Below are 23,613 nucleotides of genomic sequence, written 5' to 3'. Positions count from 1 at the left end.
TGATAGAACGATAGATGCTGTTAACTATTAAGAGAATAATAAAGGAGTATTCTGAACAACTTTATGTCTGTAAATTCAGCAACTTAGATGAAATAATAAATTCCTTGAAGGGCACAAACTACCAAAGCTCACGCAAAAAGAAATGATTAACCAGAATAGTCCAAATTGATAATATAGTTAAGAACCTCCCCACAAAGAAAACTCTAAGCCCAGATGGGTTCACTGGTGAATTCTTAAGAAAAAAAAAAATTTAAGAAATAATGCAAAGTCACAAACAATGAATCATGGAACACTACATCAAAAACTAATGATGTAATGTATGGTGATTAACATAACATAATAAAATTTAAAAAAAAAGAGTGGAGTACTTTCCAACTCATTGTGAACTCAGCATTACCCTGATACCAAAGCAAGACAAAGATATGGCAGGAAAATGGTATTACAGACCAGCATCCCTCATGAGCAGGTTGCGCAGGTGCTGTTACTGTTTTCATCGTCATCACTCACTTTTTTCAGATCAGCAAATAGAAGAATCAAAATGGGGGAGGGAGAGTGACCTCTGGCCAAAGTCACACAGGTGCACCCTGGGCAGAGTTACAGCTGGAATCCAGTTGGAAATGGATTTGTTGTGGTGGTCTGCCAACCATTGCAGTATCCAAAACACCCAGATAAAAGGGCAAGGAATTGGAAAGAGGGAGACCCCTGAAGGGCAATGGCTCTGTGGGCCCAGGAGAGCTGGTGGCGCTGAGGTCTTTCCTATTCAGGGATGACCCCCTTCCCCCCATGATAGTGTGGCCTTGATGATGCCGAGGCCTTGAGAACTAGGAAAGCTTGATGTTTATAGATATCCCCAGAAACAGAAGCAGAACCTTCTCAAATGGTGATGTACACCTGAGCAAGAAAGGCCAGGGATGTAACAAGAATTGAGCTTTCCTGACCCAGAAGACGTTGCCAGCTATGCATTTATGTTGGGGACCCTGGGGGCCAAAGGAAGCAGTTGGCGAGCTGCCGCCTCTGTTCTTGGGCTCCTGCCCTGCATGGCCACCTGTGCATGTACCCAGGGCTAATTAAATCAGGAACTTAATCTAAAGTAACTGTGTTTGTATTAGGGGCTTCTTTCCCTCCTCCACCTCCAGTCTGTAGCCCACCTAAAATATAGCTAGCCCCTACTCATTTATACCAAAAGGATCAAGTGTCAGTTCCTGCCTTAAGGAGATCTCAAGCCTATTAGTCATCTCATACTGTCTCTGCAAGTCATTCATTCATTCATTCATTCATTCATTCAACAAATATTTATCATGTGCCTACCATGTATGCTTATTGTGTGGTCTAGTCCCTGGGGAAACAGCAATGAACAAAATAAGCAAAATTTCCTTCTTTCCTGGAGTTTACATTCTACTGGGCGGAGGAGGTCATAAACAAATAAAGGTATTATTTTTTCAGATGGTAATAAATGGATATAAGAAACATAAAGAGGCAGAGTAAGGGGTAGAGGAAGTGATGGGAATGGATGGATTTTATTTCAGTGATGGGGGAGGCCTCTCTAATAAGATGACATATGAACAGAGATACAAAGAAATGAGGGGCCCCCACGGCAATTAACTAGGGGAAGAACTCTGTAGGCAGAGGAAACAAGTAAGTGCAAAGGCCCTGGGGCCATGATGGTTGGCCTGTGGAGCCCAATGAGCCAGGAGGAAAGTGATGGGAAGCAAGGCTGGAGAGATGTCAGGGCTGCATGGAGCTTTGGCTTTTACCAAAGGGAGTGAGATGGGAAGCGCCAGAGAGTTTTGAGCAGGGAGCAACATAATCTGGTTTTCCTTTTCAGAGGATCACTTCCGTCGCTATGTTAAGAACAGACTGTAGGCGGCCAACGGTGGAAGCGGGGAAAGCAGTTGGGAGTTGATCACAGCCAGGCAGAGAAGAGCGGCAGTGACTCAGACCGCGGTGGCAGAGAAGTAGCAGAGAAGCAGTGACCACATTCTAGATAGACTTTGAAGGTGGAGATGACAGGTTTACTTATAGACAATATGGATATGAAAAGAAGAGAAGAGACGGAGATAATGCCAAGGTTTTTGGCCAGAGCAGCTGGGAAGATGGAGTTGCCATTTACAGAAACAAAGGCTTTGAGAAGAGCAGATTTGGGGAAAACGAAGATTTTTAGTTCTGTCAAGTTCAAGACATCATTAAACATCCAAATGACGAGGTCAAGTCGGCCGTTTAGTAAATGATGCCATTTATGTTGTGAAAAGTGGAAATGGTGACAGGATCCTTTTCTGAGTTGCTCTGGTTTGGTTTGGTTTGGTTTTAAGATTTTATTTATTTATTTGACAGAGAGAGAGAGAGCACAAGTAGGCAGAGCGGCAGGCAGAGGGAGCGGGAGAAGCAGACTCTCCACTGAGCAGGGAGCTGGATGTGGGGCTCAATCCCAGGACCCTGGGATCATGACCTGAGCCGAAGGCAGACGCTTAACCGACTGAGCCACCCAGGCGCCCCTGAGTTGCTGTGTTTTTATTGTGGTTTTATTTAACTTGCTGTCCTTGAATAGCAAGACATGCCTGAGGCATAATGGATAGTATATCTAGAAGTGATCCAGGATCAGCTGTGGGCTGTGGCGTGGCGTGCAGGACAATGGAGCTTGTGTGCTGCATGCGGGTCATGGCAGGGGCCGTGCATACCTCCTCCCACCCTCTGCAATGGGACTGAAGGGCCGGAGTCTGCACCCAGCCCTGTCCCACCCGCCACAGTGCTGCGAGGTTGGTCAGACCCTCCGTGGAACAGCGACAGGCTTGGAAGACATATTTAGTATGTACTTTTACAGTTTTTACGCTTTTTCTCATGAGTTGTGTGCCGGAGTAAGCTTGCTTGACAGTTCGTAATGGAGAACTTCGGTCTAAGATTAGCACCCTCGAGATGCGCAGTCTAGGAGGGATGAGGACCCCCTAGTTTGGCAGGCTGGTAGCTAGGCAGGTGTGTAGGTAGGGGCAGGAAGATAGAAAGAAGGGCTGTAGCCTGCGTGATTTGTGAGCTGAGAAAGGAAAAAGTCCAGATTTCTTTGGCACATCACTGATTTTTCAGGAGGCTTAAATCAGTTCTCTGAAATTGCATGACTCCCTTCTGAACAGTGGTGTTTCTTTCAAGACAATAGTTATTGATCCATCAGACCTAATATCGAGATTTAAAGTTGCTCATAAGCCTTAAAATGGCAGCTAATAAAATCTCTCAAATTGACTTCTTTTCTGTAATTTTAAAAACAGATTTCAGTGAATTCAGCCCTTGGGTTGAAATTACAGAGATAGCTAGCTTGTAAGCAAAAATGGCTGCCTGTCAACTAAAAAATCAAATGGGCATACATCCCCTACAATTTATGCTAGGCAAAAACCACTTGACATCCACATGAGCTGATGTGTGGTTTCTCTTCTTTTATCATTTCTGCAGACCAATGCATTTTCTGAATCTTCTAGAAATGGATGCTGTGTTCTCCATGAATAATAACAATGTTTCTCATTTATCAAGTGCTAATGTGCCAAACGTGGAGTTGAGCACTTCACCAGCCTCATTTTACTTCTTCCAACTTTGAGGTTTTGCATTGTATTTTTTTCCTTTATGTTTCAACACTGTTTCCTCATTTACAAAAACACTACAACACTTTGTGATTCCAGCCTCTCTGAAATTGTTTGTATCTCACGGGGATCACTAGCTCAGATGCACAAACTGGACCTCAGATAAGCTCAGCCAGCAGAGAGCAGGGAAGACTCAAACCTAGATCCAAGCATATGCTCTTTCTGCTGCCTCACACACAGACCAAGACCCCTTCCTTGCAGAGGAGAGAGATGTTTTTAAATTCTAATCCTTTGTGCATGAAGGTTCTTGGACCAGGCATGGCAAGCAGGATTGGTGAGATAAATATAAATAGACACAACCAACAGATGACTCAGGTTGCATTTCACTCACCGTGCTGAAGGTAATATATGCTTGTCCAGGAGCAGACAGATAACACTCAGTAAGATTGGTTACAGAGTTGGGTTTGATTTCTAAGTGGTGCTGGCCTCTAAAGGGTTTAAGGAAAAAGAGAATGATAGCTATGAGTTAAGGCAATGATCATTTCTCTCCCTTCATTAAGATGGCATCCAGGGCAGCATGGTGGTAAGACCAGCAGAAGAGCTCAGCGGAGCAGCGCTGTTAAACAGACTAGGACAGGGGTGCCTGGGTGGCTCAGTTGTTAAGCATCTGCCTTCAGCTCAGGTCATGATCCCAGGATCCTGGAATCAAGCCCCGAGTCAGGCTCCCTCCTTAGCGGGGAGCCTGCTTCTCCCTCTCCTCCCCACTTGTGCTCTCTCTCTCTCTCCCTCTCTCTCTCGCTCTCTGTCTCACTCGCTCTCTCTCTGTCAAATAAATAAATAAATCTTTAAAAATAAATAAATAGAATAGGACATCATTTGCTTCTGATTGTAAACCTCCTGCTCCCACCTTTCTGAGGGGAAGAAATCAGTAGTATTCCCTACTACCACCACCCACCTCCAATCCTAAACCTGCCCAGGTAGTGAATGCTAACAGTTTAGCTCTCTGTAGTTTTGTTTTCCTTTGTTTATGCAACATATATAGACAGATGAAGGGGTTCATTTTTTGTTTGCGGGTTTTGGGGTCTTTTTTTACAAAAATGTGGTTGTACTATACATATTTTATTCTACAAGTAGCTTTTTTTACTTAATATATTATGGTCATGTTTCCAAGACATTTCTAGCAGCTGTGTAATATTCCACAAGAATCTAACCTACGCTACCATTACTCTGCTGATGGGCATACAGATTGTTTCTTCCAGTTCTCTGTCTCTAGACAGAGCAGCAACAATATCCTTGAACATATCTTTACATTTTTGCTTTTTCTTTTTTCCTCTTTCATGAATCATCAAGAATCTTGTTATTGAAGCCCATTTCCTCCTAATGATGTTTACCCAGCAGTTGGCATTTGCCCGGGATCTGAAGTGTGGTCCTTCTGATGGTTATTTCCTGCTGCTAGTTCCGGGTACCTTGACCTCACATTCCATATCCGTATCGATTAACCAGAGTTCTTCCCACTGTCAGCCTGTGTTGAAAGTTGGAGCATGTGGACTACATTGGGTGTTACATGTGTGGAAGGACCAACTTTATCATGTGGGACAGCTGTGTAAAGAAACCGTTGGATTTTGCTGTGTACTTTTAAAAATTTTTTGTTGTTGTTTTCATAACTGTCTTAAAACTAGATACGGTCAGAACGAAGGGCTTTCCAAAATGTGAGTTCAAAAGGGAAGGAAAAGATAGCACAAACCAAGATCCCTTAAATACTGCTTGTGTCTGAAGTCTGGTGCAGGTTAGGGGGTGCCACGCCGGTGATGAATGGATGGTGCAGGGTGCATAAGTAATAATAAACCTTTGCAATTCTCTGAGCTGTCTGTTGAGGAGAGGAAAGAGGAGGTGGGTGCAGCTGGCTTCTGGCAAAGCCTCCCTGAATGGAAAAGGACCTTCATAAAGACGTCAGCCTTGGTGCATGTTGTCACACTAATCTTCTGGCTCCTCTGATTCCAGCCAGACTGTTAAAGAGAAAGCCAACACCTATCCCATCCCCCAGAGAGGTGTAGAGAAGGGCTGGGAGCCAAGCCCCAGCTGAGGAGAGAAGGCTTGCTGTCGGGATGTGTCAGGAGAGGGCCCAGATCTGCATCTGGAGGGAGGAGAGGTGGGCAGGAGCTTTTCACACTCTGCCCACTAAGACCCAGTTTCTTCCTTTTGTTCCAGAGCCTGGAGCTATTTGTAACTTCCTCTTAGCTTCTTAGTGGCTCCAGAGCCCATTGGACATAGTCTTACTGAGAATGTTTTATTATAAGGGACTATCCTTTATATAAAATAGAGAGGGAAAAACACTAGAATACTGAATTTAAATCATTTACCGAAAAATGACCTACACTGGAAACTCACATTTATGAGCCAGATGCTGTACCAGGTGTATTCACCTGTAGGACCTCTTTCATTCCTTGTGACAACCTCAATAGGAAGGAATTATATCCCCATTTTAGCCAAGTGGAAACTGAGGCTTAGGGACGCTGTGATGTTCCCAAGGTGACCCCCTGCTAAATGACGGATGTGGGATTTGGACCCAGATCTAAGTGTCTCTTCAGGCCATGCCACTTCCCTCACCATACCTGCTGTTACCACTTTAGGAAGTACCCTTTCTCTCAGGCTACTATTTGAGATAATCCGTATGTCATCTCACTCTGTGACTCTGGAAAAGTCCCTCCCCATGCTGGGCCTCAGTTTCCTCATCTATAAAACAAGGAGTGCAAACAAGGTGAACTTCAGGCCCTTCCAGCCTTCCTATTCAGTGATTCTCATTGGCTTTTCATGTTGAAGCTATGCAGTAGTTGGCCTTCTTCCTCAACCCAAGGAGATCCTGGCTTCTGCCACCCCCAAGACACACAAACCAACTCCCAAAAGCCCATCTGGTCAGTGGAAAACCCAAAACTATCATCTGTTTGGCAGAGGAAGGTATGTTGATTTGACTCCCATGAGAAGGTGCTAAAAATGGTGCACCTATTTCTAGAAGAAGATTGTTTACCTAAGAGGACAAACACTGGGAGTTTTATTTTTTAAGATTTTATTTATTTGACAGAGAGAGACACAGCGAGAAAGGGAACACAAGCAGAGGAAGTGGGAGACAGAGAAGCAGGCTTCCCGCGGAGCAGAGAGCCCCATGCGGGGCTCGATCCCAGGACCCTGGGATCATGACCTGAGCTGAAGGTGGACGCCTAATGACTGAGCCACCCAGGCGCCCCATACTGGGAGTTTTAAACAACAGAGCACTCCACAAGGATTTTTTCAAATGATCATTCCTTTATAAAAACACACACAACTCGCCCTTATGTTCACTGAACAACAATTCGCTATATAGTGTATAGAGCACAGTGGTGATAAAACCCCACAGGCTGTGGGTAATTGCTCATGATGCCATGGTGGCCCGGGTGGCGCAGACTGGTAGGGCATCGCTGATCGTGTGGAACAATACAATGTGCCCCAGCAGCCTCAAGTGTCTGTGACCTGGAAGTCTCGATTTTCATGTTAGCATTATTTCTGGAGTTTACAAATCTTAATTCTATAAAGGTCCATTCTTTTCAAAATAATAAAGAAAAAATAAGGACACTTCATCCAGCTCAAGTACAACTTTTGGATGCTTGTTTTTGTTTTTCTTTTCTGAGAATGGACTTGGGAATAGGATGGACTCCTTGGCCACAAGGTTACTTTGATGGGGCAGTCCCCTGCAAGGAGGCAGGGACAATAAAGGGAAAAGGAAATGTAGCTAGTTGGAATGTGGGAAAAACCAGCGAGGCTCTCTAGGAGGAGGATGTGGAACCAAGGCATAGCCAGGCCTCCCAGTGCCTGAAATGGGCAGATCTTTCCAAGTCCGGCTACCAGAGTCTCTTATGACACACTCAACAGCAGAAATTTCTGGATCCCATCAATCAAGAGGCCTTGGCTCTTCTCTGTGTAGCTCTGTGTCTGCTTCCCTCTTAACTCTGGGACTCCCTTTCCATACATCAGGTGCATCTCCAAGAAAGAGAAAGATAATTTGATTGGCCTGGTGTACCCCATTTAGGCACATTTCTTGCTAGGCTATTGACCACTGGCAAGTTGTTGCATTGGCTGCCCTTGGGTCAGGGCTCTGCCCCTGCCCCCCAGCACCATCATGGCCAGGGAAAGTGGGTCATCAGGGCCCACCCAGGACTCCTTCCTCAGCCTTCCTCAGGCATAGAAGGCATGGCCAACTAGGATTGACCTGATCAGCACAGGTGTTTCTTTTTGGACCAAGGTGGCACTTGATGCACCCTTATGTTTGCAGAGCATCAAGATGTTCCTGTCCTATTCCTTCTCAGCTCATACCTGCAAGTCCATTTTCTTTTAAAGATTTTATTTATTTGAGAGAGAGCTTGAGTGAGCATGAGCGGGAGCGAGGGGCAGAGGGAGAAGCAGGCTCCTCGCTGAGCAGGGAGCCCAACATGGGACTCGATCCCAGGACCCCGAGATCATGACCTGAGCTGAAGGCAGACGCTTAACCAACTGAGCCACCCAGGCACCCCTGCAAGTCCATTTTAAAAAGGAGGAAACTGAGGCCGATTTTTTTTTAAATTTTTTTATTAACATATAATGTATTATTTGTTTCAGGGGTACAGGTCTGTGATTCATCAGTCTTACACAATTCACAGTGCTCACCATAGTATAACTCCCCGATGTCCATCACCCAGTCACCCCATCCCTCCCACCCCACCCCCACTCCAGCAACCATCAGTTTGTTTCCTGAGATTAAGAGTCTGTTTTGGTTTGTCTTCCTCTCTGGTTTCATCTTGTTTCATTTTCCCCTCCCTTCCCCTATCTATGATCCTCTGTCTTATTTCTCAAAATCCTCATATCAGTGAGATCATATGATACTTAGCTTTCTCTATTGACTTCTTTCACTTAGCATAATACCCTCTGGTTCCATCCACATCATTGCAAATGGCAAGATTCCATTTTTTTTGATGGCTGCATAATATTCCATTGTATATATACACCACATCTTCTTTATCCATTCATCTGTTGATGGACATCTAGGCTCTTTCCATTATTTGGCTATTCTGGACACTGCTGCTATAAACATTGGGGTGCATGTGCCCCTTCGGATCACTACATTTGTAACTTTGGGGTAAATACCCAGTAGTGCAGTTGCTGGGTCGTAGGGTAGCTCTATTTTCAACTTTTTGAGGAACTTCCATACTGTTTTCCAGAGTTGCTGCACCAGCTTGCATTCCCAGCAACAGTGTAAGAGGGTTCCCCTTTCTCCGCATCCCCGCCAACATCTGTCGTTTCCTGACTTGTTAATTTTAGCCATTCTGACTGATGTGAGGTGGTATCTCATTGAGGTTTTGATTTGGATTTCCCTGATGCCAAGCAATGTTGAGTACTTTTTCATGTGTCTGTTGGCCATTTGGATGTCTTCTTGGGCAGAAAGGTCTATTCATATCTTCTGCCCATTTCTTGATTGGATTAGTTGTTCTCTGGGTGTTGAGTTTGGTAAGTTCTTTATAGATTTTGGATACTAGCCCTTTATCTGATATGTCATTTGCAGATACCTTCTCCCATTCTGTTGGTTGTCTTTTGGTTTTGTTGACTGTTTCCTTTGCTGTGCAAAAGCTTTTTATCTTGATGAAGTCCCAATAGTTCATTTTTGCCCTTGCTTCCCTTGCCTTTGGTGATGTTTCCAGGAAGAAGTTGCTGCTGAGGTCGAAGAGGTTGCTGCCTGTGTTCTCCTCTAGGATTTTGGTGGACTCCTGTCTCACATTTAGGTCTTTCATCCATTTTGAGTCTATTTTTGTGTGTGGTGTAAGGAAATGGTCCAGTTTCATTCTTCTGCATGTGGCTGTCCAATTTTCCCAACAACATTTGTTGAAGAGATGGTCTTTTTTCCACTGGACCTTCTTTCCTGCTTTGTCGAAGATTAGTTGACCATAGAGTTGAGGGTCCATTTCTGGGCTCTCTATTCTGTTCCATTGATCTATTTGTCTGTTTTTCTGCCAGTACCATACTGTCTTGATAATTACAAATTTGTAATAGAGCTTGAAGTCTGGAATTGTGATGCCACCAGCTTTGCTTTTCTTTTTCAACATTCCTCTGGCTATTCGGGGTCTTTTCTAGTTCCATACAAATTGTAGGATTATTTGTTCCATTTCTTTGAAAAAAGTTGATGGTGTTTTGATAGGGATTTCATTAAATGTGTAGATTGCTCTAGGTCGCATAGACATTTTCACAATATTTGTTCTTCCAATCCATGAGCATGGAACGTTTTTCCATTTCTTTGTGTCTTCCTCAGTTTCTTTCATGAGTATTTTATAGTTTTCTGAGTAACAGATTCCTTGCCTCTTTGGTTAGATTTATTCCTAGGTATCTTATGGATTTGAGTGCAGTTGTAAATGGGATTGACTCCTTAATTTCTCTTTCTTCTGTCTTGTTGTTGGTGTATAGGAATGCCACTGACTTCTGTGCATTGATTTTATATTCTGCCACTTTACTGAATTCCTGTATGAGTTCTAGCAGTTTGGGGGTGGAGTCTTTTGGGTTTTCCACATAAAGTATAATATCATCTGCAAAGAGTGAGAGTTCGACTTCTTCTTTGCTGATTCGGATGCCTTTTATTTCTTTTTGTTGTCTGATGGCTGAGGCTAGGACTTCTAGTACTATGTTGAATAGCAGTGGTGATAGTGGACATCCCTGCCGTGTTCCTGACCTTAGGGGGAAAGCTCTCAGTTTTTCCCCATTGAGAATGATACTCGCTATGGGTTTTTCATAGATGGCTTTTATGATATTGAGGTATGTACCCTCTATCCCTACACTGTGAAGAGTTTTAATTAAGAAAGGATGCTGTACTTTGTCAAATGCTTTTTCTGCATCTATTGAGAGGATCATATGGTTCTTGTTCTTTTTTTTATTAATGTATCACACTGATTTGCGGATGTTGAACCAACCTTGCAGCCCAGGGAGAAATCCCGCTTGGTCGTGGTGAATAATCCTTTTAATGTACTGTTGGATCCTATTGGCTAGTATTTTGGTGAGAATTTTTGCATCCATGTTCATCAGGGATATTGGTCTGTAATTCTCCTTTTTGATGGGGTCTTTGTCTGGTTTTGGGATCAATGCTGGCTGAGGCCCATTTTAAAGAGGAAGAAACTGAGGCTTGCAGAGGTTTGATAACTTGCCTGGGGTTATGCAACTAGTAGTTGGTCGTTTCAGTTCCACATCCATACAAACTACTTCTGATAAATGTGAACAAACATTGAATGAATGGACATCGGCTAGCATATTGAAAGCATCCACATTCCTACTAGTGGTAGTTTTTATGCTGAAGTTCATTGAAACTTCCAGAGACATACTTCTTTAGGCTGCATGGTCCAGCCACCCACAGACCTGCCAAAGCCCCCAGGTAGCACTTGGAACATGACAGCAGACACCAGCTCCTTGAAACCTTTATGATTTGGATTTATTCTTTACATCCAGAGTTTCCAAAGACTTTCCTCTTTGTGGTGTGACTAAACTGAAGAGCCAGCCCCCACTCCCAGTCCAGTAGCTGCTGGCCATGTAGGCTGGGATCTCCATGCAACCTCAGTAAGCCTCACCTCCATACTTGGAAAACAAAAGGCTTGGACTAGGCCCTTCCAACTCTAGTTCAACCCAGCAACCATTAATCACCCACTCCCTGTTGGCAAGGCGCAGGGCTGGGCATGAGAATACGTTACTCCTAAGGCCTTCACACTTTGTCTTTCTAGGCCATTTTCATTCTGCTCTCCCCTCACAGCCTCATGCAGGGAGGCAGGAAAAATTATCATAATTTATTACTGCTTATTTGTCTGCCCCCCCCCCCCCATTCAACTCTGTATCCCTTAGGGACAATGACTCGTTCCTCACCAGTATAATCCCAGGGTTTAGCATAGTATCTGTCACATAGTAGGTGCTCAGTAAACATTTCTTGAATACATATGATTGAGGGAGTGAGCAATTGTGAATTTTTGAGCCATGAGCTGGCTAAAGCCTGAGGTACCAAGAATGGGATGCATGTCTACAAGAGCACAACTCTTACTTAGGCCTTACTAAAGCCCTGTGCCTTTCTCTGGAACGTCCACCCCTAATTCCAAGAGAATTTAAATCAGGAGCATTCTTTTGCTATGAGTTCTCTCCACATTTACCCATCTCCAAGGACAGAGCTAGCCACTCCCTCCATGTGGCTGTTTTAAATGTACAGTCTCACCTAGTTATCATGACATTCTCATGGTATTACCATCCCCATTTCACAGATAAGAAACTGAGGCTCAGCAAGTAAGGAAACCTACCCCTGGGTCTTGTGGCTGCAGAGTGGCAGAGTCAGGATTTGAATCCAGAGTGAGAGCACTTTTGCTCCCTTAGACACATACAACATCAGGTTTGTTCAATTGACTTGCTGGGTCTGTGGATGGTGTCCTGTGCTAGGGAATTAAATGTCTTTTGTAATTCCCTGCAAAATGATTGGATTGTTCTATCCAAAGTTGACTCGGAGAGAAGATTTTTGAAATGCTTCCCTTTGATTTTGACTTCCTTTCTTTCATATTCTAGTGCTCCAGCATTAAGCCCTGATGGGGGGGGGGCATCTTAAGGGCCAGTGTATTAGATTTGTCTTTGTGTCCCAAGAGCTCAGAATCCTTTGGTGAATATTAAATCGGGGGCTGCTCAGCCACAGATGGGCTCAGTTACCTCCCGGGCATCCCACTGCTTCCCACCCTCACAACAGCCCTCTCAGCCCAGCCCCTTTCTCCCAGTCAGTGATAAGCAGAACTCTGCAGTGGGAGACAGAGGCTGCCCCCTGAAGATCAGAGGTGCCTTCTGGGGGACCATTTCTGCCTCTGTCCTTCAGAAACCATCCTTAGTTCCAAAACAGATTCATTTGATTGAGAGGGCTTAGAGATGATCCAGTTATAACAGCAAGGATTCTTTTAGTGACGAGTGACAGAGACCTAACTCAGACTGGCTTAAGAAAATTTATTGACTCACGTAACTGAAAAGGCCAAGAGCAGAGCTTGGCTTCAGCTATACCTGGATCCGAGTCCCTAAATGATGCCAGTAGGAACCTCTCTCCAACTCTTGGCTCTATTTTCTACTCTGTTAAATTCATTTTAAGACAGAGAGCACACATGGTGGCCCCAGACAGACCAGACTTATATCAATATTTCAGCAGAAAAGAGCAGATCTCTCTCTTAGCCAAGATGTCCTCTGATTTACAGATGCCCATCCCCAAACTGTCACTGTGGTTGGAGAGATGGAGTGTTCTGATTGGCTGAGCCAGGCTCCCTTGCCCATCCTCAAGGCAGTGCAAGGACCTCCCCCTGAGCCCTATAGAATTGAGGGGTGGAAGATTCCTCAAGGAAAATTGGGATGCTATTACCAAAGAAGGAAAAAGAATACAAAGCAAGTGCCTGAGACTTGCTTATTGCATCTCTACCTGAGATCCAGCAAGAAGAGGGGGCTTGGATTATTGCATGGCAGAGCAGAAACTAGAAGACAGGATGTCAAGCTCCTACTTAGTTCCCTCAATTTTTGTCTTTTATCTCTTCATTCTTCTTTTTGCCTGTACAATTAATATCATTGCTACATTATCTATATAAAAGTATTAATATGTATAAAGGGCAGATGGGTTTTCAATCCAGGCTTTCACTCTCACCAGCTGTTCGACCTCGGGCAAGTTACTTAGCTTTTCTGTGCTTGGTTTCCTCCTCTTTGTAATGGGAGTAGTGATAGTCTCTACCTCGAAAAGAGCATTGTTAATCAAATAAAATGACTCTGTGCATATAAAGCGCTTAGAACGATGCCAGACATAATGGAGATTCTTAACAATATTTTCGGTTGTCATCATTATCATCTTCCACCTTATTTTTCACTGCTTATCGGTATTCCCTAGTTTGTATTTAAGCTTTCCCTATTGATGGACGTTCACTTTGTTTCTCCTCTTTTCACTGTTTCCCAGGGGGTCAGGGAACACCGCTGGTCATACCCTTTGTCCTCACACTGTGCATGTGTGACTGTTGAGGCGGGACCTCCTCAGACCGCGAACCAGGTGATGACGGACATGCCTGTGTGAGGGGCCGCCTGCTCTTCACTCTGGTCTAGCTGTAAGGGCCAAAACTCCACAGGCGCCTCTTTTATGGTGCCATCGGGGGCCAGAAATATTGAGGCAAGAGGGCATCACCATTGAGTGGGTTTGCTGTGTGCCATGTCGTAGAAACAAATACATGTTCAGAGAAGGGTGCAGAGGAATACATTCCCTAAATGTTTAGCAGAGGTCAGCCCCAAGTGTCAGGATGTTGCTGTTGTTACCAGTTGTTCATTAGCCTTTCTGTGCTTTTTAGACTTTTATCCCGAGCAGTTACCACTTTTGTCATCAAGAAAAACATTGTGGTATTTTTTTATTCAAGTATAATTAGCATACAGTGTTTTATCAATTCCAGGTTCACAATATAGTGATTTAACAGTTCTCTACATGACCCATTGCTCATCACGATAAGCGTACTCTTCATCCCCATCACCTGTTTCACCCACCTGCACCCACCTCCCCTCTGATAACCTTGGTTTGTTCTCTATAGTTAAGAGTCTGTTCTCTGTCTCCTTTTATTATTGTTGGCTTGTTTTGTTTCTTAAAACCCACATATGGATGAAAATGTATGATATGTCTTTCTCTGACTTGTTTCACTCAGGATTTTACTCTCTAGGTCCATCTCTGTTGTTGCAAGTGGCAAGATCTCATTCCTTATTATGGCTGAATGATATAACATTGTTTATCAGTGGGCACTTGGGTTGCTTCCATATCTTAGCTATTGTAAATAATGCTGCAGTAAACATAGGGCATATATCTTTTCCATTTAGTGTTTTTGTTTTCTTTGGGTAAATACTCAGTAGTGGAATTCCTGGATCATACGGTAATTCTATTTTTAATTTTGGGAGGAACCTCCATACTGTTTTCCAGAGTGGTCTCACCAGTTTGCATTCCCACCAGCAGTACAAGAGGGTTACTTTTTCTCCACATCCTTGCCAACACTTCTTATTCCTTTGTGTTTTCTATTTCAGCCATTCCAACAGGTGTAAAGTGATGCTCAACATCAGTAATCATCGGGGAAATGCAAATTAAAACCGCATATGCAAATGAGATATCATTTTACACCTGTCAGAATGGCTAAAATAAGTGTTATTTTAAATAAATACTATCTAGATTTGAGTCCTGGATCTAAGTCCCTTACCTGTCTGGGCCCTGTTGTCCTTCTGTGGAAAATGAGATTAGTACTCTCTGCTTCTCCTCCCTCCCTAGGGTTGGTACAGATTAAAGCAGAGAGAAGTACAAGTGCTCTGGAAACCATCAGGCACAATGAACCATGGGAAGACAGAGTTGTTATTGTCTGGTCATGGCCGAACCCAGCCTCCTTACATTGGGAATATTGTGCCCTAATTTCCCTTCCTGGAGACCACATTCTCTGTGGCCACTTTCTACAGGCATCGGGCACAGGGATGCCTCATGTTTATCACACACCTAAGAACTGGGCATAACTCCACCATCCAGTGGTGAAATCTCAAGACACAACATGCAGACGGGTCTTAAAGAGGACTGCTAAGATGGGGGTGTCAGTGGGGGCAGGGGCCTTCTGTTTCTTCCCTGCCATCCCCAGGCCTCCTCTTCCTGCTGGTATCTGAGACCTCATAAGAAGAGGAAAGATGGGGCTTTTTGCATGAGTTCCCCTACAGGAAGGTGGCTGTGGGCAGGTCTGTGGCATCACACTTCCTGCTGGATTCTGGAGAGATTGATTTCAGCATGTCAGACAATTTTTTATTTAAACAAAGAGCCTCTACTAAGCTGGAACCCAGCTAATGACTAGTGCCCATGGCAAAAGTCAAAGTGTTGTTGTGTGTTTATTTAGTAAGTAAATGAGCGGATGGATAGAGGAGGGAGAAAAAGACTAGTCCCGAGGCCCCCTAAAAGAGGTGCATGTTCAAGGCTATGATCCAAGCTGAGCCTTTCATTTGAGTTCTGAATAATCTGCAATTCCATGATTGAATCAAATTAGAAGTGAATTTAGTCTATTGTGGCACTGCCTATTTCCCTTAATATGTGATGGTGTTTGTGTGTCTGCTGGCAGACTGTGGGGCCCAGCCTGGGGTTTGAGAGAGCCAGGCCTCTCTGTGGGGTAATAGCTCTATTATATTTCGCCCCATGGACTCCAGGCAGCTTATTACTGCTAACAGCCCCCCCCAACCCTGCTTCAGTCGAACGAGCCTCCTGTGAAATTGGATGGAAGGCAGGAACTTCCTTAGCAAACTAGATATCGCTCTCTTTCTTGGCCACAGAGGACCCAGCCGAGTCAAGGGAAAAGGATTTTTAAGAGAGAGGTGCTTTCGTTTATTTGCGAAAACTCACATAATGAAGTTGGAGATGGCTCCCAGAGAAAGCTAAGCTGGCTGACGTGACCAAAGGGATTAGAGGTGGGGGAAGGGCCAGAAGAGGGCTGCTGTGTGAGGCCTGGCTAGAAACCATCCAACCAGACGGAGGAGCAAGACGGGACGTGAAAGAAGTCCCAAGGTCCCAAGAGGAAAGAGACTGACTTGTCCAGCAGAACTGGACTGGCAGAATTTGGCCGGGGGCAAGGGGGGTTCCTGTCCACACAGTTGGAACTGAGCTCACTGCCGGACACCAAGGGTTCATTCCTGTCCCTGCCACCCACCCCCAGCTTCCCTTGGTGCCTCTAGCAGAGGTAGAATTTGAAACTAAGGAGACTGGGGACCCTGACCCATTTCTCCCTAATGTTTCTTTCTGAAAATTATCAAACATACAGAGAAGTTTTTAAAGAATTGCACATTGAGCGCTCATGTTCCCACCACCTAGATTCTGCAGTTAGCATTTCTCTCCCCGTTTTATCACGTATCTGTCCATCCCTCTCTCCATCTGTCAATCTATTTTATTTTTTGAGATGTTTCAAAGTAGGTTGCAGAGAGCCCCTGATGCATTTTGGCAGTTGAACAGTGGATTGCAGCGGCATACAAAAGGAGACATTTTGTTGTTACATTTGTTGTTCCACATTTTCTCCAAAAAACTTCTTAACCAGTCTTGTGGAGCTAGCTCCCTCCCACGATGCCTTTTACTTGTGGGCTGTCAGTTTCAAAGGTCTCCAGGGGCCTAGGAGGCAATGTAAGGGAGTGAAACAACTCTGGTGTAAGGCTGAGGGGACCCAGAGAGCGCCTGTTCCATGGAGAGGGGTGTCCACTGTCAACTCCAACCCACTGCTGCCATGTGAGACTCATGAGAATTTTTTGTGAAATCTTCTACTTTTGAAGTGTTTGCAAATAATGTTTACAGACTGGGCAAAGGGTATCAAAGATGACTTTTGTGTATGAGTTTTCTGCAGCTGCCTTGGCAGATTACCATAAACTTAGCAGTTTAAACAACACGAAGTTATTCTTAACAGTTCCGCAAGTCAGAAGTCCAACATGGGCTTAAATCGAGGTGTTGGCCAGGCTTCATTCCCTTCTGAGGGCCCTGGGGAATCTTGCTTATCTGGGTTATTGGCAGACTGGTTATGAAAATTGAAACTCTGTTTTCCTGTTGGCCATCAACTGAGGATCATTCCCAGATTCTAAAAGCCGCCCACTTTCCTTGGCTTATGACCCCCTTCCTCCATCTTCAAAGCCAGCAATAGTGAGTTGAGTCCCTCTCACACTTCTCTTCTCTACTCCCTCCTTCTCATCTCTCTGAGCCAGCCAGAAAGGTTCTCTACCTTTAAGGACACTTGTAGTTACATTGGACCTACTTGGGTAATCCAGGCTTCTCAAACTCATCTCAAGGTTCTTAACCTTAATGACATTTGCAAAGTCCCTTTGCCATGTAAGATAACATATTCATAGCTTCTGGGGATTAAGGCTTAGATATCTTTGGGCTGCTACTCTGCCTACCATACCAGGCTTCTGACTGGAGACAAAGTAGACAGTTTTGACATTCCCCCTGGGCCTGCCTGGTCCTCAGATCCTATCTTCTGGGCCCTGGGAAAATCCTTAATATCGCTAATGAAATATACCCCACAGACAAAAAGAAGTGAAGGACAAAAGGAATCTCAAATTTTATAAAATCAGATTGTTAGCAATGATATTGGAATTGCTTTTCTGAAGCAATTATATATATTATAGGAAAAAACAAATAAGTAACAATGTTAAGAACCTAGATTTTTAGCGAAAGAGATAAAATAGATAAAACCAGACAAAGACATCACAAGAAAACTATAGACCAATATCCATTTTGAATGTAGATGCAGAAATCCTCAACAAAATACTAGCAAACCAAATTCAGCAATATATAAGAAGGATTATACACCATGACCAAGTAGGGTTTATCCTAGGAAGGCAAGGTTGGTTCAACATATGGAAATCAATCAATATAATACACTTTATTAATAGAATAGAGGAACAAAACCCATATGATCATTCCAGTAGATGCAGAAAAAGCATTTGACAAAATCCAACACTTTTCCATTATAAAAACATTCAACAAAGGAGGAATATAAGGGAACTTCAGCAAGTTGATAAAGAACATCTATGAACAACCAACATTAACATTATATTTGTTGATGAAAGATTGCAAGCGTTTCCTTCTAAGACCAGGAACAAAATAAGGGTGTCTGCTCTTGCCACTTCTATTCAACATTATACTGGAGTTTCTAGCCAAAGCAATTAGACAAGAAAAAGAAATAAAAGGCATCTAGCTTGGAAAAAGTGAAACTCTCTATTTGCTCATGACATTGTCTTATATATAGAAAATCCTGAGGAATACATACATACACAAAATTAGAACTAATAAGCGAGTTCAGCAAGTTGCAGGATACAAGTTCAATATACAAAAATCAATCACATTTCTATACATTAGTAAGAACAATCTAAAAGGGAAATCCATATTTACTAGACATTTCTCCAGAGAAGATATACAAATGGCCATTAAGTATTTGAAAATATACTCAACATTATTAGTCATTAGGAAAATGCAAATCAAACCAAATGAGATACCACCTCACACCCACTAGGATGGCTATAATCAAAAGGATGGATGATAACAAGAGTTGGTCAACATGTGGGGAATTTGGAACCCTCATAGGTTGCTAGTGGGAGTGTAAAATGTTCTTGCCACTTTGGAAAACAGTTTGGCTGTTCTTCAAAGAGTTAAATATGGAGTTATCATATGCCCCAGCAGTTCTACTCCTTGGTATATATACCCAAGAGAACTAAAAACATGTCTACACAAAAACTTAAACATGAATGTTTGTACCAGCATTATTCATAATAGCCAAAAGGTAGAAACAACTCAAATGTCAATCAATTGATGAATACATAGATAAAATATGGTATATCCATACATTGGAATATTATTCAGCCATAAAAAGAATGAAATCCTGATACATGCTACAACATGGATGAACCTTAAAGAGATACTCATTGAAAGAAGCCAGACAGAAAAGGCTACATATTATATGATTCCATTTACATAAAATGTGCAGGATAGGAAAACCAATGGAAACAGAAAGCAAATTAGTAGTTACTAAGGACTGAGGGGAGGGATAAGGGGGAGTGACTACTAATGGATATGAAGTTTATTTTAGGGGCAATGACAATGTTCTGGAATTAGATAGTGGTGTTGGTTGTACAACTTTATGAGTATATTAAAAACTACTGAATTATACACTTTAAAGGGGTGCATCTTATGTTGAATTTTACGGTATATAAATCATATCTCAATTAAAAGGATATGCAATATAAAATTAAGGTTCAGTAAAACTCTGTAGTCCTATCTATGAAATATTAAACTTCAGCATGAACTCATGATGCATGCATTGAAATATATTTCTAGCTCTGGGGCACCTGGGTGGCTCAGTCAGTTAAGGGTCTGCTTTCAGCTCAGGTCATGATCTCAGGGTCCTGGGATTGAGCCCCATATCGGGCTCCCTGCTTAGCGGGGAGTTTGCTTAGCTCCCGGCCCCTCCCCCCTCTTGTGCTCTCTCTTTCTCTCAAATAAATAAAATCTTTTAAAAATAAATAAAATAAAATAAAGCATTTCTAGCTCTGACGACTGTAAAGGCATAGAAACCATAACCAACCCAGGAGTAATGAATGCCCTTAGCACCCGTATTGCAGTATCCAAATGGAGATCTCGATGATAATCTGGAGCCGGGGTTCCTTGGCAGAATGGCTGATCCAGGTTAGGGCAGAAAATGTACAAGTTAAGCATGGAGAATCTTTTGTAATCTTTTATCAATACTCTGTGGTCATATCCAAAGGCTAGGAGCCAACTTGAGAAGACTCTCTTGGACTCGAGATGGTATTATTTGGGAACGAATAAGAATAATAATATTTGCACTGAACTGAAACATTGATTATGTGAAAATTTATGAGTTCATAATGAAAACAAATAATTGGCCATCTTTGGAACATGGTACGGAACCAAGTCATTCTGAAAACTGACAATCAAGAATGTGTCATGTCTTGGGGCACCATTTTGAAAACCCCTGATGAACTGAAGGATTTAGGCATTGATCATCAGTGGCCACCAACATCACAAAAGGAAAGACCACTGAAGAGTATGTGTTTCCTATAGGAGGCTCACACCACTATAAAGAGGTTGCCAGAATATCTCACTGAATTAGGCCAAGCCTCTAGACCTAGTTGCCAATTTACAGGAGCCAAGAAGGGGTGGACAGAGGAAGGTATTCAGAGACACTACAGCAATGCAAGCAGCAAAATGCAGCCTGTAGGAGATTCGACAGCTCAAATGACCCAGTTTCTTCAACAAACAAATTGTAAGGAAAAGAGAGACTTAGAAGGTGCATCAGCTAAAGGCAGCATGTGGTCTTGATCCTGATTTAAACAACTGTAAAAAGATAGCAGATCAAGGAAACTTGAACACCAACTAGATATCTGATGGTATTAAGGAACTATGTTAATTCTCTTGGGTGTTACAATGATATTAAAGGCCCACAGGGGCAGGGCCTTCCACCCCCAAGCTTACCATGGGACTGAGCAGAAGTGAAAACGTGCCCTCCGCCAGTAGAGCCCAGGGAGGGAGAGCGGAGGGGGCTGGGCCAGGGAAGCCCAGTTGATTCTTCCAAACTCGGGCATAAATGGTTTCTCCTCCATGGGTGAGGAGTGTGCGAGGGGTGAGGAGAGAGGCCAGAGCGTTACTGAAGGGCTGTCTTCCACGTGGAATCATGAGGATGGGGAACCATGTTCCTGTAGCGAGGGAGGGCACCCAACCCCAGGGCTGCTGTCATGGGTTTATAACTGCTCTTATACAGAGTCAGGGGCTTCTTGTCGTGGGTTTATAACTGCTCTTATACAGAGTCAGGGGCTGTCCACTGTGTGTGTAGGAATTGGAGACAGGACTTCGGGGTGCTGAGTGGAAGGAGGTTCTAAAGTGACTGAGGTGTCCCTGGCTTTCACTCGTTCCCAGAAGGCTAGAAAGGTGTGGCATTTGCAGTTAGCCAAACCGTGTGCTTGTGGAGTTCTCTTGGCGAGATGAGAGCTGAACCTATCGTCTCCTGTCCCCTGTGTCTTCCCCTAGCTGCAATGGCAAACGCTACCTGGAGACACTCCCCAACACCAGCATCATCATCCCCTTCCACAACGAGGGCTGGTCCTCCCTCCTCCGCACCGTCCACAGCGTGCTGAACCGCTCGCCCCCGGAGCTGATCGCCGAGATTGTGCTGGTTGATGACTTCAGCGATCGAGGTAGGGCCCACCCCACCCAGCTTCCTGCCCCCCACACTCCATTCAGTGACTGGTCAAAAGGGTGGCAGGTTTTCTTCAGCAGCACCAACAGGTGGGCCACTGTTTACTGATGCTTGCTGTGTGCCTGGCCGTGACCCTGGCCCTATACACAGTATCTCATTTAGTTCTCACAACATCCCATGAAGTACATTCTGTTTTTATCCTGTTTGTATCGATGTAGAAGTGCACTAAACTGCAAATAACAGAAAACTCGATAAACAATGGCTCAAACAAGTAAGGGGGCTCATTCATTCATTCATTTCTAATAGGATCCAGGATTGGTACAGCTGCCTCAGGCTATCATCAAAGCACCAGCCTTCTCTGTTCCTGCTTCCTCATCCTCATGGTCACAAAATGGCTGCTGTACCTCTGGGAAGTCTGCCTTTCAGACAGGGAGAAGGAGGAAGGGTAAAGAGAACAAAGCCTCCCTTTTTCAAGATTTTGCCTTCTTATTCAGGAAAGACTTTTGGCCAGAACTCTGACATCCAGGCATCCCTATCTGCCAGGATGGCTAGAAATGGAAGTGTTTTGATTTGGGGCCTCTTGAAGAGAGGTAGGAAAGGGAGACGTGCATTAGAGAAGGTGTTGAGTGAGCCTTTCTCCAGTGTCTGCCACACCATTCTACTGCTGAGAAGACTGAGCTACAGCTTGCCTGCTCTGAGCGGGCTCGCGGCCGTGGTTGAACCCGACGGCCACGGTAGGCAGGGCTGTGCTCATCTACTCTTGCCATCGAGGTACCAACCAGAGCAGGGCCCTCTCTCCTCGAGCAGGCCAGGTTCTATCCTGCCTCAGGATCTTCCCCCGCTGCTCCCTCTGCCCACACATCCTCTGGCCTCTTCCCCTGTCTGGCTCCTCACACCATCTTCCGTTAGATGCACCACCAGCCCTGCTCACTCTTCTTCGTGTGTTGTTGCGTAGTTGTGTGGCTGTTGGTTGGCCTGTTTGTTGTCAGTCCTCCTCACTAGATCATTCGTGGTCTAGAGCAGGGGATCCATAACTGTGTGTGACTTAGTGAACAAATGAACAAGGAGAGAGGAAGGAAGGAAATACGTGGCAGACACACACACGCGCGCGCGCGTGCGCGCAGCCACATGAGCAGCAGGGTCATCTTCAGCCACTGAGACAGCCGTGGCTGGGGAAGACACAGACGTTCCTTCCATGGCCGGTGCTAGCCTGTGTTTTGTGCTCAGCCTCAGGTCCCTGTCACCTGTGTTCTGAAGCATCAGCTGTCCTGGGGGTTGACCCTACACCACTTGGTAGGGTCCCTCTCTGAGTGTCATGGGGCATGAGTCCACCAGAGGTAGAATAAACCACACATCTGCTGGATTAGAAACGAGTGTTTCTCCCTGCTCAATTAGAAAAGAATTGTAAGACCATCTAGGCTGCTGGCTTCCAGTGTGTATCTCAGAGCAGTAAGAGCCCAGGGATGCCTCACAGAACACTGTGAGCAAGAGGGTAAACCTCGCCGGTGCGGGGGCGGGGGGGGGGGGTGTTGGCGGGTGTTCAGCTCCCTCTCCTGGCATGGTCTATATTTGGTTTCTGAAAAGGTATTCACTAAGAGCAGCTGCACTGCTTAAAAATGCGTGATAATCACAGATATCACTTAGCCTGCTCCTTTTACAGGTGGAAAACCCGAGGCCTGGAGCAGTGGACAGGCTTAACTAGAGCACACAGCTGGCTGGTTACAGAGGAGGGACGAGAAGCCCGTCTCTGGGCTCCTGGGGCAGCCTGTCCCTCCTCATCTCAGCTGGTTATGAGAAACATCAGCAGAAGTGCAATTCTCTTTTCTGTCCCCAAGGACACTTCTCAATAAATTACTTTTCCATTGTATTAAAGAGCAGAGTTCCTGCTATAAAGAGCTCATCATCAAAAACATCCAATCCTGGACTATAATGGTTTGTACTTCTAATATCCCAGTTTCCTCAGTGATAAAAATAACATGATGCACCCACCCCCCAATAATAAAAGAATATGGCAGTCTTGAGAAAGAAGAGGCAGATTTCATAAGAATGACATTTTCCTAGCATATCTGTTTCTCCAGAGAGCAAAAATATTGATCCAATGTGGTGCCATTGCCAGACCCTAATAAGATAGGGAAGAGAACAGATACTATCCCATTTCCCAGATGCGAATGACACCTCAGGCCCCTAATTGTTGCCCCTTTTTCTCAATGAATCAGGCGTGCAACCCAGAGACCCAACTCCTACGTCATGCCCCTCAATCCTGCACAGTAGCTGTCAGATTTCACAACCTG

General features: G+C 44.3%; 1 protein-coding gene across 2 annotated transcripts in view; it reads left to right on the top strand.

Annotated features, from left to right (window-relative positions):
- Nucleotides 1–23,613, top strand: part of GALNT10 (polypeptide N-acetylgalactosaminyltransferase 10) — a 217,749-nt gene that overhangs the window by 107,781 nt on the left and 86,355 nt on the right. For both annotated transcript variants that reach the window (XM_064596621.1, XM_045902165.3), the window contains exon 4: nt 21,154–21,320. In XM_064596621.1, coding sequence (XP_064452691.1) covers nt 21,154–21,320 — 167 coding nt within the window. The remainder of the gene's footprint in view (nt 1–21,153; nt 21,321–23,613) is intronic.

Source organism: Mirounga angustirostris, unplaced genomic scaffold, assembly GCF_029215605.1.
Source record: "Mirounga angustirostris isolate CCGP_5_RB_7025 unplaced genomic scaffold, mMirAng1.0.hap1 SCAF_7, whole genome shotgun sequence".
NCBI classification, from domain to species: Eukaryota; Metazoa; Chordata; class Mammalia; order Carnivora; family Phocidae; genus Mirounga; species Mirounga angustirostris.
The sequence above is the reverse complement of the archived record's forward strand: the minus strand, read 5'-3'. Positions and strand labels throughout refer to the sequence as shown.